We start from the raw sequence: 19,599 nt of genomic DNA, 5'->3' as shown, positions 1-19,599 counted from the left end.
CGGAATTGCACTCAATTGACTTTATGAGAACAAAGCTCCGCAATACCGGAAGCCCTTTAGAAATGATTGAAAGGGCTGTATGAGGGGATGGATTATAGGGGAAGAAATGTGTCTTTATCGTAAATTGTTTCGTGACGTGTTTATTACCTCGTTTTTCCGGGAGCTGTTAAGCTCCCTTGACCAAGAGTAAGTATGAAGCATAGAGAGCTCATGAAAGGGCAATATGTTTGTTTGCGCCACATTTCAGAGAGAAATAACCACACCTTGCATCGCTAATGACCTTTAGGTTTAACCCAGGCCACAGAGCACAATAAGCTGTAAAGTTCAAGCACGCACAATAAATTACCTCGAGATTTTATTATTTTCTAAGGGTGGAAAATATTACTGTGCCCATGCCATGTTATCTTATATTATGGTAGATTTACTTCATAGAAAATTCCATGAGGCGAAATTAGCTTACCAGTATCCTGAAAAATTCAGAGATGTTTACAAATATTATAAAATGTTTCTTATTACAGTAAAGATAACAAGCTGAGGTAGAGTGGGTTTTTCTTCTCTTCTGAATCAGACTAGTCAACACAAAAACTGCATTACAGCAAGTGATGATGGTTAGGAGTTCTGTTATATTAAATACGAGCATCGTCTTTGAGACCATAAGATCAATTTTCTAATTTATTAAATCTTCAATCGTGAGTAGTATGTCGCAATTTCGAGAAATTAAGTATTTGATATACTTTAGTATATACCTATTTTAATCCTTTGATTAGACCTACTCCAGACAATTCTCTGGTAGATTTGATAACCACAAATTAGATTGAACGAAAATATACCGCGGAAGGAGTGAACGAGCAATAGTTGATTCTTGCAACAGCCCACACAAAACTGTTGAAAGCAAATATTGAAAATGAAATGAAACAAGGGAAGCATTTTTCTGTATGAAAAATATTGTTTATCTTTTATTTTATCAGTAGATGTTGAATCAAAGAAATGGTTTAAAACAGGTGTAGTGAAGGTAGTGAAGGAAAATATATTCAGCTTAATCTTTCTCTACAGACTCTTTTATAGCGGATAGTAAGAAAGCATAAAAGCTTTTGGGCTTTGACAATTCTCTTTGCCAGACAAATTTCGAGTCAGATTTATTTGAAATCCAGATGATGGAGCATCATTTTGTTGCGACTGTCGGGCGGGCAAAAAACAGAAACAAAAAAGCGAGGGCAAAAAGATTGAATTTTCTGAGCTTGTAGAGCATTCTTTTCCAGGTAATTTTTTATGTGAGTAAGATTCTTGCAAAAACAAAAACAGTAAGAAGTTTCGACAAACTTTTCTTAGTAGATTTTAAACTGTATGACAAAAATGTGTAGGAATCATGTAATGGAGGTATTGAGGGAGGGATTTTTTTAGAATTTAAAATGTCTAGTGATGGTCTCACTAAACAGGAAAATAGAAAATCGTCGAAAACAAATCATTAAGAAAATAATGTTATCAATAAATTGCTTCAAGCAAATTTCTGGTACATAGCATGAAAGTAAAAACCTTCAGATACTTCTAATATATGTATCATAGTGGATATGGTGTTAATCGCAAATTTTTTGCAGGATGGAGGCAATCACTGCTATCCCTGCCCAAGAAGTTGCTATCGGGAGCCTCCCTGGTACACCCCAATTCGAGTTCGGTCGGAAAAGAGGTAAGAAGGAGAATTCTTGATATATTATCACTTGAAAGTTCACCTAGAAATTGCCGTGGAACGTGATTTACATTATTTTATTCAGTAAGTAGAGACATTCCAAAAGTTTTCAGTTACAATCACTGAATCTAAATTGAAATGATAAAGCTGTTCATAGACAGTTACACTGATAAAATGACTTAAGTAAATATATACGAAATTTAATGGAAACAGAAATTATTAAATATGAGATATGAATATGTTTTGGGGCAATCACATGCTTCGCAACTTTCTTATGTACCAGTATGTACAAAATTTATAGGTACTTTGTTCAAGGTTTTTATAGTACTACTACGGAGATCCTAATCCCGGAATCCTAACACTAATTACATCCATGCAGCCAAAGGCTGATAATTTTGGCATAATTTCCTGAAAAATTAAATAAAAATATACGTGCAATAAAACCACAACAAAGATGAGTAAGCAAACAAGCGCACCAAACTTTCCCCACAAAAATACCACCTGCTAACGATGGCAAACTTCTCACGTTCCTCACCCTCTTGGAAGAGCCGTTTTCACCCCCTGAAAATACATTTAAACATGTGCTTTCGTCCCCAAGATATTATGATATACGATATAAATATCTGCGGTTTGTTGTTCGGAGTTGTTGGCTCGGAAAAGTAAATAAAGAGTTATGTTATCTAACGGGAAATTTAAGGGTTTTCATTATCATACAATAAAGTTTTGGGTCTGTAATTATTACCATCACTCAGAACGTAAACCTTCCGACTCGACTAACGGAGTGTCGATAGGTAAACGAAATCTATCAAAACAAACCCTCTTCGGAAATCTCTAAGTTTAAAACGATTCCCTCGGGGGATTGTTGAGATTAGCATTGCGACATCCTAACAAGGCTCGTGATTTATCCTCGCCGACAAGCGTGACAAAAATACTAAGAGAACAGCGAAAACCCATCTACATGTCTGATATCCCTGGGGACCCAAAAACCATCAATGCCATTATTGGTCCATTCTGTTTCCATGATAGGCAGCTGAAAATGGTAAAAAATGTAAAGAACGGAGACATTTTAGAGCAGATGTCTCCTTCAGAGTTGGAACTAGAAAATACTAAAATCATGTAACGTATGAGGGGACAATACCGTTCAATTTACCTTTGTCACGTGATCAGCACGTGTCCCTTGTATAATCAGGAGCCGGGAGACTCGGGTGGCGTTATTAATTAAGCTCGGGGTCAATATAGCGTTGAATTGCCCCCTAAAATTACACGTAGCCGGTTCATTTATCAATATTCTATCTCCGACGAAAAGCGGCTGATGACATAGCTAATTTAAATGGATGATTTCTTTATCCGCTTAGGTCAGAATTAACATTGATTCAAACGCCTTTATGAAAATTGATGGTTATAGTCTGCATACCAAGAACGTTATGCGATAGGCACAGGGTAAGTTTTTTCCGATGATTAGTGAAGGGATGTCGGAAACTAGCAGAGTTACGAAGTTGGTTAAATAGGGAAGGAATTGCAATATTAGGAGACGAATTTAAAGCCACTTTTGGTTTCTTGAAAAAGCCCATGGCTTACTATACATTTACGTATATTTAGCGAAACTAAGCTTTGTTGGTTTCTTTTAATCGATTTAACCGTGTATCTATTACTTTTAGGGAAATTATGTAAATACGAATATTGTAAATAATTTTTCCCTGAAAAAGATAGAATAACCAGATTTTTTTGACTCCGTAATTTTTAAGATATGGCATAAACTTACGTTTTTTTTTAAATGGAAAGCATAGTAGGTCATGACTTATTTAAAAATGTGTATTTTCAAGTTTTAAAATGATACCAATAAGTAGACAGTTATTTCTCAAAACGATGAACTTACAGTTTTTTTTAATCCAACATTGCAATTTTAAAATAGTTGGCCATTAAATAATTCATACTGATTTATTATTTCTTTGACACTGACGGCTCATATCATTTAAGTCAGATATACTTGCGGAACCTACTTAGTAATATTTCCTTTCAGAAAGTCAGTGACGAATTTCTTTTTTTTGCTGGTGCTATGTGTTTTTTGTAGGAATACGGTGACAAATTTGACACCAAAAAATTAACGAGGACTTTTATCCGAGTCCTTAGAGAAGGGTGAATATTCATTCTATTTAGTTGAGAATGGTGTGCCATTCCACCGCTCCAACTCCTACCAGTGTTTCATGCATTATTCCCAAACAAAATAAAGGAAAAATTAATAATTCACTTCAAACGTAGCAAACATCCTATGCAGAAAAAAATGTAAAAATATACCTAAATATGTCTCATTCCCAATTACTTAACCCAAATTTAATGATAATATCTCAAACTGTTTTCGAGATATCGCTTAGCAATACTTATGTGAATCAAATCCAAACGTCACGTCTATTATAAAATTTGGTAGCTGAAAATCTCGAGTATGAACCTTAAAGCCGAGACCTCAATTGAGGAATAAACAGAGGATACGTGATGTGAATTCGATGATGTAAACTCGCAAGGAACTATAATGACTTTGTTATTGGGATTGCAATTTGAGAAAATTATTGAGTGTCTCTTAGCCACTATGTATTTTGCATAGTTTTATACAGGACACTGAATCCTATCATGAGCCCAATAACATCTCCTTTTACAATTTTTGGAAATAATTACTTTACTGCTTTAGAAAATCATCTACGCCACTGCCCTTAATACAGGTAGTAAGTCAGTGATTTCCTCTATTATGCTTGAAATTGATAACTCTGGATTGTGGAGGAAGGAACAGTTAAAACTTGTTTATTACAGTTTTGGAGAATTATTAACTACGTGTGAAAAGTATCTATGCAACTTTTGTGGTCAATTCAAGATATCATACAATTGGTGTCTCAAAATTGACACCTAAGTTGTGAAGCAGACACATTGTGACTGTCTTGCAATAAATCTCATGTGGGGAACATGGAATGCATAAGGAAAAATAACAGCTTTGTTACTACACTCTTGAAAAAATATGACCTATCTCTGGAAGCCTTTACGCCATTGCATTTTATACACATTCAAAGCCAGAAATTTCTTCAGGGATCATTGAAATTCATAACATATTTTCGAAATAAACCCAGATGTTCTTGAAGTGAGTTTTATGATGGGAACTTGGAAGGAGCAATAACCACTTTGTAGTTGCAGTTTTGGAACATTATTGACTTAAAAATAAATTAATAAATATTTAAAAAGCATCAAAACCTGTGTCTTTTACGGGGTGCTGAAAGCAGGAATTTTTTCTATTGCAATTGACCAACTCGGCTGGATAAATACGGATGTTGTTAACTGAAGTGGACCTGAAAGTAAAAATAACATTTAAAATTAAAAAAAGATTAATAAAACATAAAAACCGTCTATTTTTACGTCTTTTCTACAGTTTTTAGATCTGAAATTTTCTACATAATACTAGAAATTGACATAAAAATTTTGAGAATGACCAGAAACGACCTTACAAGGTACAATCTCTAAGGATGTGAATTTGAGTATTAACTGTTTGTTAAAAATGCTTCGCTGTGACATTTCTTTTATAACCTCTAAGTCAGGAATTTCCTCTGTGCGATTAATCCTTGAAATTGAAAAATCAATTATTAGAAAATGTCCATAGGTCTTCTTCAGATCCATTACGTTACCACGAATAAGAAATAATTCTTAATCCATACCTTACTTGTGAACACTGATATTCTCTCGTCTTTGGGAATTACGCATCCAAAATCTTCAATTTTGTTAGGTTGCCTATACAACCCATCTTGCTTACCTGGCTTATTGGGCTTCAGTTTATTGGAAGGCCCAATCTCAGTTTAGAAAGGGGAGATAAATAAAAGGCAAGCGACAGCACATCGAAGGAAGGGCTGCAGAGCCAGGAAGTAGGGTTCACTAATTCGTAAAAGCTCATGCAGTTCACGTAAAATTGAATGGATGTGAAGGAATTGCTGATTTCTAGTTAACATCGCTTAACATACTAAAAAAACAATTATCACCTAAAAAAATGCTTTTTGCAGACCTGCTGTGGGCATTGTGTATTCACTTCAGAATTTCTGAAGAGCCACATTAGGAGCTCCAATTCAGATTAAAGTATTATTCATAATAAAACAAGATGTTCCTAACAGTTCTTACGCAATTCAACTACTCTAAAAAGATTTCAGTTGTATCGTGTGAGCCATCTCAGTTTTAGATATTTGAGATGGGTTACAAATTCATGATCAGTGCTACATTAGCGAAGTTATCCAGCAAAATTTTGCCACATTGGTTAAAAATAGTTTAGTTTATGTAAAGTTTCAGAAATTTCATGTCGGTTTATTCAAATGTTATCGAATTGACCTCAGTAGTTTATTTAACACGCAAAATTCGAATTTGGGGGAAAAGGGAAATTCAAAATTAACTTGAACTTGTGATAATCTCACGACAATCGCGGTAATGTTACCTATTAATTAATCTACAAGATTGTTTTTCATTTAAAGCACAAATTTAATAACTCACCTACTGACAATACATATAAAAATTGTCATTTTTACCTATTTGGAACTCACCCCCTGGGATCTATTAGATGAAACAAGGACAGTAGGGGGGAGCCAAGGTTCTTCAGTAATTTTGCCTATTTTCTATGCCTGAATGGACAAATTTAACTTTTCGTTTATAAATTTAAATCGTCCTTCTTTTTTCCCTTACTTTCTATATTACAAATCAGAAGCTTTAAAAAGTAATTTCCAAATACCCAAACAAGGCTATTAAGTCTCGGCAGGATATAGTGGAGCTTCGAGGGGGACCAGACAGTGAGAATTGCTACGTCAAGTGCAGGTGGGTGCCATTGTATTAAAAACCCTTCACGAACCATAAAGGGCATAGAGCTTTTGAATTGCTTTCGGAGTTGTTATCGAGTGAATCGCGGACTTATTATGGCAACTTTAAAATTTCCTATAATATTAATACGAGTACATTGTACATAGGTACGCTTATATTATGTAATTGGATTTGCTCTAATGCAATTAGGTGATTTCTAAGAAATTTATATAACAATAACAAGCAGTAAACCGTAAACTCTTGAACTAAATTTTCATGCATCTCATTGAGTACTCTTAGGTTGATATAACCTCAAGATGATATATTTTCTTAAATGGAAAAAGCTCCATTGTTATGGTTTTGTACCTATTGCTATGAAGTAAATTTGGTTTTGAGATATAGCTGCAATTTGCGTTGAATAACTTTTTTATTGACTTTAAATTGACAAATTCTCTTGCGGAGTAAATACCTGTACAGGGCACTGAAGGTAAGAAAATGCTTAAAATATATAGGCACGACTTCAATTGATCTATTATTTCAAAAAAATATTCTAATGCTTTCTACTCGTCCTAAATTTGAATAAATTTATTTGATGTCAACAAAGGAAATTGTTGTTTGATACCCAAAACAAGTATTCCCTTTTTTCTATGTAGATTAATTATGTATACGAGTAACGTCTTTAGTACCTGCAGCATGATATAGAAATGGTGTTTTTTTCAAGGAATGTGTTTGTCCAAAACTTGGGAATACAGGAATATCCCCAACCCTAAGTTCATTATAAGTGGAAATTCGAAAACGATCCTAAATGATCATTCACATTAGTTTCATATTCAACTCATCCTAACTCCATAGAAGAACATTTGTCAGTGAGAGAGGCTCGCACATATGGTTATTTGAAGATTCAATTTTTCCCATTGTTCGAGATATGGTAATGGTTGCAAATTTGCTTTTTTAAAAAGCGTTTTCTTGGATGTGATATGATGTGAGTTCAAAAACTTTATTAGTCAATCAAAAATAACTCTCTCCTATTCTCGTATACCTGGCGACAATAGAGTTTCGCTAGAAATAATACGATATAACCGATTTGTTAGAGATTTCTAGAAATCTCCCAATATGAGACTATATAATACTTCCTTTACTCAAGAAATAATATGGAGATTAAGGCTACACTTGCCACGCTGAAGAGATGCAGTGATTTACTTAAGAGGGGCATTTCACTACATCTATTGAACGTGGCAAATGTGGTAGGATTTTGAAGTCCTTGGTATGTTGAAAATCGTGTACTTTTGGGCTAAGTTAAAAATTAGATTAAAACGTGGAACATCAACCTTACATATCCGTCGTAGTTTTTTACAGGCCATTTAGAGATATCCTGCATTTTGAACAGTATCTCAATCTTTCCATTCCCTCCATGGCTAGGTTTCTCACTTAAACTGGTCTTGCTTAATTTTAAGAAATTCTAACTTTTCCATTATCATTCATAAATCTTCAATGAGAAACCTATTTTAGGACATGATGAACTCAAACGAACCTTTATCAAGCAAAATCAATAAACGTCCACAGTCCAAAATTTCGCTTCATACATTATTAGGTGTAAATGAATTATAAGTGGACGATTGCGACCTACAGGGGTAAAAATGAGCAAGCCATAGACGTATGTTAAACAAAATCTATTCACTTTTTTTTTTCTGCGCAAAATTATCTGAGTACTCATCATTATATATGACTCCTATATTAACAGGAACACTTTAATCAAATGCACTTCCAAAACTAACCATTTCTCTGCCCCATATTTGACTCACGAAATATGATTGATGTGAATAATTTGATTATAAAGTTTAAATATAATCATCAATTTATATGATTCAGATCTGTCTACGGCACTGCAAACACCGCACGGGTCACGCCAGGTAACTTTTCCGGGCCTCGGATCCGGCGGATCAATACCGTGCTAAAAATGGCTCTTACAACCCTGGAAAATAACATTTTCCTTCATCTGTTAATGAACAAACATATTTTTTATTCATTATCAAGTAATATATCTTGAGCCACATTTATTAAAACAGTCACGTCGAGAAACAACTCTTCGGAAAAAGAAATATATTCTAGAGGATACGAGATTTTAGTTATAGAACACTAAGACTCAAGCAAAGATCTCTGTTTTCCTGGAAAACCACTGGTGAAAGTTCCTCCTCTACAGAGGGTGCAGAGGGGTGGCAAAAGATTGGGCAAAAGGGGCGCAGCTCCAATTAACATCCCCTGAATTATTTGAATAATACGGTGGTCCCAATTAGCATTGTTTGCCCACCAAATTGTGTAATTGTAGCGAGATTCGTGTTTTTTTAATTAACGCATTCAAAATGGTTTTGCGATCAAACATCAGTAGACTTATTTATGGACGATACTTTAATTTCGTAATCACTTCAGGTGTTTAATTTCGATAAATGCACATATTCATGTAAAAAGCCACATATCGTCTTCTTATGCTACACAACATCAATCGCTACGAATCCTACTACCTATAAAAACCTCCCCTTATAAAAATCATCAAATATTTACTGAACAGAAGGAGGAACGCACTTCGTCTTATTAATAATAAATTATATTCCATTTACTTCCTTCCTGCAGGTAGACTGAGTTCTTTCCAACTGTAGGGGGTTGCAGACGACGACATCATAATGGGGCACCACGTCATTAAACAAACAGGCGTGTAGCAGGGGTGCGTTTAGGGCTCTTTGGCCCCTTTTTATTGCTTCTTGTTTATCATGCAGTCGCGTCCTGGCGTGTTTCAAGGTTAATGAGTAAGCACATGAAGATCGAAATTCAGCTTTTGAAACTCAGGTTAATTCGGATTATAGCACAAAGTAAGCGTAATATGATGTTAGACACTTCACAAATACACCTTTGAAATTGGGATATCCAGAAGAATCAATAGCGATACGGATAGCATACAGTCTCACACATTATCAACCTTATTTGAACCTATGAACTACCTATGAAGCTACCTATGAAAAATAACAATATGAACAATATGAAATCATATGCAATTACTAGTTTTTCACGAAAGAAGGCATTTACTATACACAAAAAATCAAGGACGAAAATATATCTCTCCTCTGATTTATCCTAAAGATGAATTTCTAAGACTAAAAATAATTTTCACACAGATCTGTTAATCCCTGAAAATTGATAGAGATAACTAAAATTGTATCCAGTAAATTTCAAAAAGTGACCAAAGCTTTCATGTTAGAAAAACATTTGTGAGTAGCAAATCACAAATTTAAATGGCTAGCGGATTTGCAAAAATCTTAGAACTAAACGATTACGAATTTGCAAAAAACTCTATTTCATTTCAACCGGGCTGATAGAAACAAAATACGCAATTGCAATCCGCCTTCCGCGAGTGCATGAATTTGACTTAAGGATTTTTTCCAGTTCCCATCTAAAATTAAAGTAATAAATTAGACACTAGGGCTTGCAGATATTACTTATTCAAAAATAAAAGTGTAGCAAAAATTAGGATTATGTCTTGTGAAGAAAATCAGAAAATGGAAAAGGCATGTTAAATATGACTTCAAAAGAAATTATTTATAAGAGTGAAATTAATATTCAGAATTAGTCTAGAAAAATATTATTTAAATTATTATTAAAGATTTTATCTAGTCGAAAAAATCCATAAGAACTTGTATAATTCATTTATCTACCCACTAACTAATAACGATTAAAACACAAAGTATTTACACATTGATTCCTGAAAACCATATGATATTAATTCCATTAAATAGTAAATTTATTACTGATTGTTGAAGTATTAGTAATTAACATCAATATCAATAATGACCCTGACATAATTATTGTATCAAGCAATAAATTAGAAACATGGAAAATTCAGTTACTCAGAAGCTATCATTTTTAAGATATTTCATAGAGAATTTAATTACTCCACATGTCAGTATTTCCCATAAAAAGTAAAGAACAAGCGATTGCACAACAATGGTTACACTTAAAATATTCGTGTGGAGCGAACATCAAGAATCTGTTTTTTACATTTTACGAAGATTTGCTTTCAACCTTATATTCATAAGCACCTCTGAGATTGTGAGTGTACTCAAAAGTTCATCAACATTTTCTCCTTTTGAATTTTTAAAGTGAACAAAATAACTTTTCAATCATCCAGATTGATAAGAAATTAACTGCTTTTTAAAAAATAATCAATAGTTTCTAGTAAGCTTCTGAGTTAGATATGGTAAGTAATGATGATGATGCTGACCATATGCAAAAGTCTAATGCAGACTCAGGTTTCTAACTTTGTTCATGTTTAGCGATACAACCACTATAATTCAACAGTCTAATAACATAATTTTACAGTTAAGTTAAATATTCCTATAACCAACACATATGAATATCAGACTCAACTTTATTGACTCATTTTGGTGACTGTTTTACCGTATTTTTGCGTTACTTAATAACATTCTTAGTTCAGATTAGGCTATTTTAACTATTCTTCTCAGATATGTACATCTATTGAATTCGTGTTTGATGAATATAATTTTTTTTCAATTAGCGAATAGAAGTTGGTGGCATTTAGTATCATTGTGTTGACCGAAGTCTTTCCAATGCTTTCTCAGTCGTTTTGTGATGTACAATAAGTTCAGTGTAGTCAGCGAATTATAATACAGTATACACATGCTGTTTTGTATGGTATAGCAATGCGTTGTATTCCACAAAATCTATTAGTTTATAGGCTTTAGAAAAATGCTAATTAATACGAACCTCCTGCGATAAATTCCATTTATAGTTTTAAAACATATCTTTATTTATAGTTTCAACTTTTTGGTATAAAAGCTTTCATTGTGTTCAAAGAAAGTCCCAAAATCTTCCTCGCACCCTAAAAGACCGCGGCACACTTAGAAACCAGTTGAAACGAGGGAGATAAAACAATCCCCGACACACCCCATGTGAACTCGCTGGTGGCCTAAAACACAAAACAACACAAAGGGATGACGCGACCCCTCTCAGTTATATCGTACCGGCTTATGTCACTTCGCTAATAACAATGCAAACAGAGAGATAGGTATCTCGATTTATCTTGCTTTATCTCTTGGAATATTCGAATAAAGTATAATAACACTATAACATGGATCTACACCCATAAACATAAATATCACCCATATGTAATAGCTTTTATTTTCTTCAAAAGGAATTTTTAGTATAAAATTGTTTAATAAGGGTTGATAGCACTTTACAAAATGAGACCTCGCAGGAACAACCTGAAGGCAAACCTTAATCAGTATAATTACCATAGATCAGACAGCTTTAAGGGGAGTCAAATGCTTTAATTTGTCAAATTAAACTTGGAGACATATTATACCATTAAAAGCGAGCTCTCAGTCGTTTGAGTAACATAATTAAGCTGTTAGATAGATGAATTCGGTACCTTTGAGGTTCTTTTTTCAAAGGGAGATTGTTACCACTGGTGCAACACTGGAAATTCCCTTTATTCAAACTCCCCTGGCATGCATATATGGATGATTCCGAAAGTGAATTACAGAGAAGAGATGTACAAAGCGATACGTGCCTACATTATGTCGTTCAGCCTGCTCAATCCCCTATAGGTCATAAAATATGCAAAGTAGCCCTTTTAAAATGCCATAAGCATTGAAATTTTTTTATTATGATGGACAGTCAATATTCATAATCAATAATGCAAAATGTCTCGGAAATTGAGCAGAAGTTGCACAAATTGAATAAAGTTTTCTTCTATAGAGAAGTGTTTTGGTTTTAGGGCACTCGCCTTCCAAAATTACCGGTTCCTCATTTGGCAGACACCATGGGCAAATATTTAAGAACGCTAAAACCACTACTTGATGACGAGGAACATCGAAAGGTTGCGATGCTAGTTGAGAAGTTTTCTGAAGAGGGTGGTTTGGGGCGGAAATTGCAGCTCTATTTGCTGGATCGAAGAGAAAAAACAGACAACTGGGTAAGTGATATTGTGATTCGACACCCCTAAAACCGCTGAAGTTGCAGTAGGAGCTTTTTGAATTGCTACCAGTAGCCGTAATCAACAAACTTCAGAAGGCAACAAATAGTTGAAATAAACAAATGTTCCAGTGGTCCCTCAAGCTGCTAGTTAGTTTGATTTTTAAGTTTAGATTGCTTTGCTTAACATAATATAAAGCAATATTGATCCAAACAAGTAGTCATCGTTCACCTTTAAATGAGCTCCGCAGAGAAATGTGAAAATAAGACGGTTCTTGATGGAATTTAAAAATAATTTTGAATAAATTTTTATAGGGACTCCGCAATAAGCCAGTTATGTTTGGTATTTTATAAATGCTGCATTTGTATAGAGATTTACAGTATGTTTCAAAAAGCTTTAAATTCCAAACTGAGTCTAAATAAATAAACCTATGCAACATTGATGAACGTTGATAATTGAATGTAGATAGCTGAACACGGATTAGGAATTTTTGGAATTTATTGAAGCAAAAATTAACGTTTGTCCCTTTTCCAGGTCAGATAATTAAATATATCGCAACTTTAGAAAACTCCGCAATTTTATTAAAAAATCTAGATTTTAGATTGTATTTTGGAATTTAAACTTCAAATAGAATTGATGAACACATTATTAAGGCATGCTACTCAATTTTGAGCTGATCTAGTAAGATCGAAATTAGTGTCGAGTTTGTTATATGGGCGATTGCCAGTCTTCTCTACAAGCATATATGATATCTCCTAAAAGTCCCTTGTTAAATCTGTAATTTGCCTTTGAAATTCTAAGATTCTGACCTATCATAGACACACATATACATTTTTTATTTATATACCAGGTATACCGGTATGAAATGAGCGTCAGGATATAAATGTCTCGATATAGGGCATTTGTTGTAAACAAACCTTTTTTTTTGTTTGCTTGGTTGGTATACAAACTGACAAACATATTTAATACAAATCAAGTCCTTGAACAAATAACACTATATTATTTCATTGTGCCAAAAATGTCGAATTTTGTACCACAAAATGATGATTTGCGGAAAGCATTAATTTTTTGCTTTCATTTGAAGAAAAGTGCTGCAGAGTCGCATCGAATGCTTGTCGAGGCATATGGTGATTATGCTTTATCAGAAGCAACATGCAAAAGATGGTTTCAACGATTCAGAAATAACAATTTTGATATGCAAAATGTAGAACGTGGCAGACCACCAAAAAAATTTGAAGACGCCGAACTGCAATCAATATTGGATGAAGATGACACTTTAAGTCAAAAGCAAATGGCAGAAATGTTAAATGTTGCACAACAAACAATGTCTGATCGTTTAAAAGCTATGGGAAAGATCCAAAAATGTGGAAAATGGGTGCCGCATGAATTGAATGAAAGACAGATGGAGAACCGAAAAAACACCAGTGAAATTTTGCTTCAAAGGCACGAAAGAAAATCAGTTTTGCATCGAATTGTTACTGGAGATGAAAAATGGATTTATTTTCAAAATCCTAAACGGAAAAAATCATGGGTTGATCCGGGACAACCATCAACATCGACTGCAAAACCTGATCGGTTCGGCAAGAAGGCAATGCTGTGTGTTTGGTGGGATCAGAAAGGTGTGATGCATCACGAGCTTTTAAAACCTGGTGAAACCGTTAATACTGTTCGCTACCGACAACAATTGATTCATTTAAACAATGCGTTGATCGAAAAACGATCAGAATGGGCCAGAAGACACGGGAAGGTAATTTTGCTCCATGACAACGCACCTCCATACAAAGCAACATCGGTTCAGGATACCATCAAAACACTTGGCTGGGAGTTGCTACCCCATCCGCCGTATTCACCAGACTTGGCTCCTTCGGACTACCATTTGTTTTTATCGATGGGACACGCATTGGCTGAGCAGCACTTCTATTCCTACGAAGAAGTAGAAAATTGGGTGTCTAATTGGTTTAATGCCAAAGAGGCACATTTCTATTGGCGTGGTATCCATAAATTTCCAGAAAGGTGGTCAAAATGTGTAGAAAACCATGGTCAATATTTTGAATAAATTTTATTTTTCTTTCCTTGTTAAAATTGGTGTTTTATTTTCACAAAATAGCGCTCATTTCATACCGGTAGACCTGGTATATATCTATACGGTACAGAGCTAAATACAAATATTTTCTTTAGAATTTCCTGAACGCAAATAAGCTTAACAAGTGTTTATTCGAGCAAACAGCCCCGCCGTAGTATTTGCACATCGATGAATGAAAAAGGGTCGTTACGAGACAACGTCACACTGTTAACTAGGGATCCTGAAGTTTGTCGATCCAGGCCTAGGGAATGAGTGCGTTTACATTACGATCCAACGATCAAACAATTTCTTCCAGTAACGAGATCACTTCAGGCTGAGAAAGCCCATGTGCACACCGCCGTCCTGGAATATTCAATAATTGGATATCGATGTAATAGGGTTAAATATTTGATGACGAGGGTTATAATCTTTAATTTGGACAAGTCTAAAATAAGCTTATATTTTTCAGGCTTACGAATACTGGCTAAACGACATGTACCTCAACTACAAGGAGTCCATTATGATCAACTCTAATCCAGGAATGGTGTTTCCCCCAAAGAAATTTACCACCATTCTTGATGTTGCCAGATTTACTGCCAGGCTCATAGATGCTGCCCTGAACCACAAAGATATTTTGAACAGAAAAGATCTTCCTATAGAAAAAGCTACTTCTCGAGAACCTGGACAACCCTTATGCATGGCCCAATATTATCGCATATTAGGATGCTGCAGGATTCCTGGAAAAATTAGGGATTCCCAGTATATTGCGGAGTATAAGAACGATTGTGGTAATTTATTTAATACCATTTTGAGGACAATTTAAATGAATTTTGTTGTAGATCATCCAAGTGAACATATCATAGTGTTGTGCAGAAACCAGCAGTATTGCATTCCAGTGCAGGCTGGTGATAGGGGTCGGCTTAATGAAGATGAAATTTGTGCTCAACTTTTGTATATATTGGATGATGCCCCTTGTCAAGCAAACGTTGTTCCTCTAGGAATTTTAACTGGTACTTAATTGCCTAACCAAAGAAACCCTTTTCATCCAAGCAACCAAATAAAGCACATCTGATAAGCGTCGAGTGATCACTCGACTATATAATGACGTTCTTCAATGAGATGAAAATCACTAACAAAATCGCGTGAATAAGGCCCATCACAATGAAGTCATATCTATAACATCTAAGAAATGCTAGTAAATAAGTAAATAGTAACGTCGAATTCATTTTTTATTCGAATAGTCAAAAACATTCTGTATCATGCAGTAATGTAATATTACACGTTTAGTATTGATCATATAATAGGCATTTATTAATGCTCAACAATGTATAACCTTTAATAGCCATTATATTAACGTTAAACGTAGTTTGATTGTCTGGGATGATTTAACTACATAATAAAGCTTAGATGTCCGAAAAGCTGCCATATAGCTTTCTTAAACTAATTATATAAAATGCAGGAAGTTTGCTAAAGCAACTTAGAATATCAGTATTTAAGAAAAACAAACTTTCAGGATGGAAGCGAGCACTTTGGGCTGAAGCTAGAGAAGATCTCATGAGAGAGGAGAGAAATCGCAGAAATTTGGAACTAATTGCCAAGTCTCTTCTCATGGTTTGTTTGGACGAGGCTTTGCCAACTATCTTCAATTGCAGACTGCAAAAAGGCGGACAAGGTAAGCTTGAAAATAATTAAAATATTATCAAGTTTTAACCGAGAAATTGTCCGCTTGAAGTTCATTATTAAACTGTTTTTTTAAATATAGAGCATCCCAACACAAATTATGATACCTCACATAACATATTTTTTCTAATTTTGAAATAGAGACAATTTTCTTCAAAATTAACAACACACTCCAGTTGTTGTATTCATATTCTCAATGTTATTTCGACACAAATTTAGAACACGGCAAGTAAAGATCAGAATGTTCATACTTATGCAAAGTATCTGAAAATGTTAACTGTTTGGTCAATTATACCTAAATTTAGGGCTCACACATTATGGACAGCTTTAAGCTAATTAAGAAATCTCTTTACTAAATTTGTTTAAGGATATTCAACCGGAAATCGCGACGAAAGTAATCTAGCCCACCAAATGATCCATGGAGGAGGCTCACAGTGCAATTCTGCTAACAGATGGTTTGACAAGACTGTACAACTTGTAATATCTGGAGATGGAGCTTGTGGTTTATGTTACGAACACTCAATGGCTGAAGGTAAAAACTGTCGTTCATCATCATCTTCAATCAACTTTATGTTTTTTTTCAGGCGTTGCGGTAATACAACTAATAGAAAACCTATGGAATCACGCAGAATCTCTTCCTCCATCATCAGACGTACCCTCAACAAGTGGAAGCCATCTCCCTCCTCCAGAAAGACTTGAATGGATAGTTGAAGCAATGGATTTGAAAAGAATTCAAGACGCCTCTGAAGTTGTGGATAATTTAGTGAAAGATTTGGACTTCCAAGTATGAGCACGTAATTAAAATTTGAAATCACTTAATTAACCCGAGTTTAATATAATAGGTATTCAGATATACAGGCTATGGTAAAGAGTTCATAAAATCTTGCAAAGTTAGTCCAGATGTCTATATCCAATTAGCCCTTCAACTAGCTTATTACAAGCTTTATGGAAAACTGACTGCTACATATGAAAGCGCCAGCACTAGAAGATTCTTGTTGGGAAGGGTTGACTGTATAAGGTCAGCTTCTCTTGAGGCTCTTGAATGGGTTATGGCAATGTCCCAACCAAAGGAGGAGACTGATTATGATATTGGAAATAAGAAGGTTTTACATTATGTGAATTGCATAAGCAGAGGATTTACAGGGTAGATAATGATTGTAGGTAACATTCCATCTGGTAAGCGACGATAGGAAATTGGAACTCTGGAAAAGTGCAGTCGAGATGCAAACTAAAGAAATGGTGGACAACATCCTAGGACAAGGAATTGATATTCATTTATTAGGACTACGAGAAGCTGCAAAAGAAACTTCCCCAACTGCAGCTTCTCCACTTCCTGAGTTATTTTCTGATCCTTCTTATAGGTTAGTTTGATGGATACCGCGAAAACTTCAATATTCCTTAAAACCGATTTCAGGTTAGCCAACAAATTCCTCCTTTCAACCAGCCAAGTAGCTACGAGCACAGATTCATTTATGGGCTACGGACCAGTGGAACCAGACGGATATGGGGCTTCCTACAACCCAAAAAAGGACCACGTGATATTTTGCCTATCCGCATTTTGGTCTTCGGAGGTGACCAGCACGAGTAGATTTGCACAATCTTTAGAAGAAAGCTTAAATGTGATGCATGCTTTATTAAATCGACCTATAACTGGAAACTGAAATGACCAGAATTGGTAGGTCAGATTAGCAACGTATACATATCAAATGTGTTGAAAACATATCATGACTATTAGAGAACTTGTTACCAAATTATTAGCTATAAGGAGTAAAATTTTAAGGGTTTTTTCGGTGTCGAATTTACAGAGAGGGCATATCGTCAAGGGAGAACTTTTAAGCGTGAGGGATTTGTATTATTTATACCCTGTTGATTAAGATAAAATTCTTGTGTCCTCTAATTTGAATATTTTAACAGAAATAGAGTAGGCAAGAAAAAGTAGTTTCACGTTCCAACTGATTTTTCCAATATGAGAGAAGTAAACTAAAATTAAAAGAACGAATTTATGGATCTCGCTGGTTAAATAAGCGAGCAACTAGCTAAATCCGGCACTGATTTTGAAGTAAATTTTGCAATATTAATTTTTGCATTTAAATAGTAAGTATTACGTAGATATTGAGTTTTTGTCTTTAATGGTTGCTGTCGATAACACAATTGAAAAGTTGTCTACATTTTATTATTCCATAAATATTACAATCTCCATACCTATATTCAAATTTTGTTGTTAAGTAGTAGATATAAAAAAAATTAAGAGATTTGTTACATTTTTAAGAGTTTATCACAATGAATAAAAATATTAGGTATTCTTTATGCAAAGCACGAAGGATCGTTGCCCCACATAAAAAAATCAGACTATATCAAGAATGAACAATGAATGTACGGCTCCGCATATCTCGAGGTGTACATATTATGCTATCCTTGTACTGAGAATATGCGCCAATGGATATACAGATGTTCAATTCTTACATTCAGTGGCTCATAGGCATGAACAGTCATGAACACTTGGAGTACAAGCCCATATGATTTATGGAATATATTGATGATGGATTATGGCGCTCATTTTCTGGACCCTTGACTCGAATCAAACTGGAATTTCGATTCATCATTCAATCTGAAGGTCAAATAATTTTTGTAGTAAGCACATTCTTGACGATAGTGTTGTTCAATTGGCGTCAACATTTTAATACATAACACTACGAATATGCGCGACATATGAATATTCTTTTGCTACTGTCGTGGGATATAATAAGTACATCTTTAAATGGATATATTTTTGTTTATATCTTATGAACTTGCACTACATATGAAAATACTTTCGATTTCACGTGAATAGCATATTTTTGAAATTTTAAAAAGTCCAGAAATTCTTGATATTTTTTAAATTTTTATAAGTGATATAGTTCCAAAATTAAATAGAGGCTTCAAAATTAATATAGAAAAGGAAAAACCTTTTTGTTCCATCTCAAACATGTTCAGAAGAAAGTGATCCTTAAAGGGGTAAAAATGTAAAGTTTTCCACTGAAACATTTCAAAAACTGTTGAAGGTTGATGTAGAGTGTGCTAATAAAGACATTGCTTAGAATCTCCTTTAGAAGACATTGATAAAAATAATAAGTGTGGCTCATTAACAGAATCTAATGACCCCATAGGTCTCACTATATTTAAAACATTTTTTTAAGTTTTTTTAATCATTTAACTAATTTAAAGTATTATTAGATTACAAGACTCCAAGGGATTGTTAAGAAGACACTCTTTATTGATATTTATTCACTTTAATAAAACACGCTTATTAATTGTACTTATTTATAATCTGTGATGTCTATACCTGTCTAGTCGTTTTCAATATGCATCATATGTGTTATTTACTGTTGATAATTTTATTAT

General features: G+C 34.3%; 1 protein-coding gene across 1 annotated transcript; it reads left to right on the top strand.

Annotated features, from left to right (window-relative positions):
- The first annotated feature begins 1,601 nt into the window (after positions 1-1,601).
- Positions 1,602-18,130, top strand: ChAT (Choline acetyltransferase). The gene is made up of 10 exons (XM_066394964.1): positions 1,602-1,684; positions 12,279-12,476; positions 15,008-15,326; positions 15,378-15,548; positions 16,052-16,210; positions 16,586-16,750; positions 16,803-17,002; positions 17,061-17,321; positions 17,380-17,579; positions 17,633-18,130. The coding sequence occupies exons 2-10, from the start codon at positions 12,324-12,326 to the stop codon at positions 17,877-17,879; spliced, it is 1,875 nt and encodes a 624-aa protein (XP_066251061.1). The 5' UTR covers positions 1,602-1,684; positions 12,279-12,323; the 3' UTR covers positions 17,880-18,130.
- Positions 18,131-19,599: the final 1,469 nt, after the last annotated feature.

This window comes from Euwallacea similis, chromosome 11 (assembly GCF_039881205.1).
Source record: "Euwallacea similis isolate ESF13 chromosome 11, ESF131.1, whole genome shotgun sequence".
Lineage (NCBI taxonomy): Eukaryota > Metazoa > Arthropoda > Insecta > Coleoptera > Curculionidae > Euwallacea > Euwallacea similis.
Note: the sequence above shows the minus strand (reverse complement) of the source record. Positions and strands in the feature narration are given on the sequence as shown.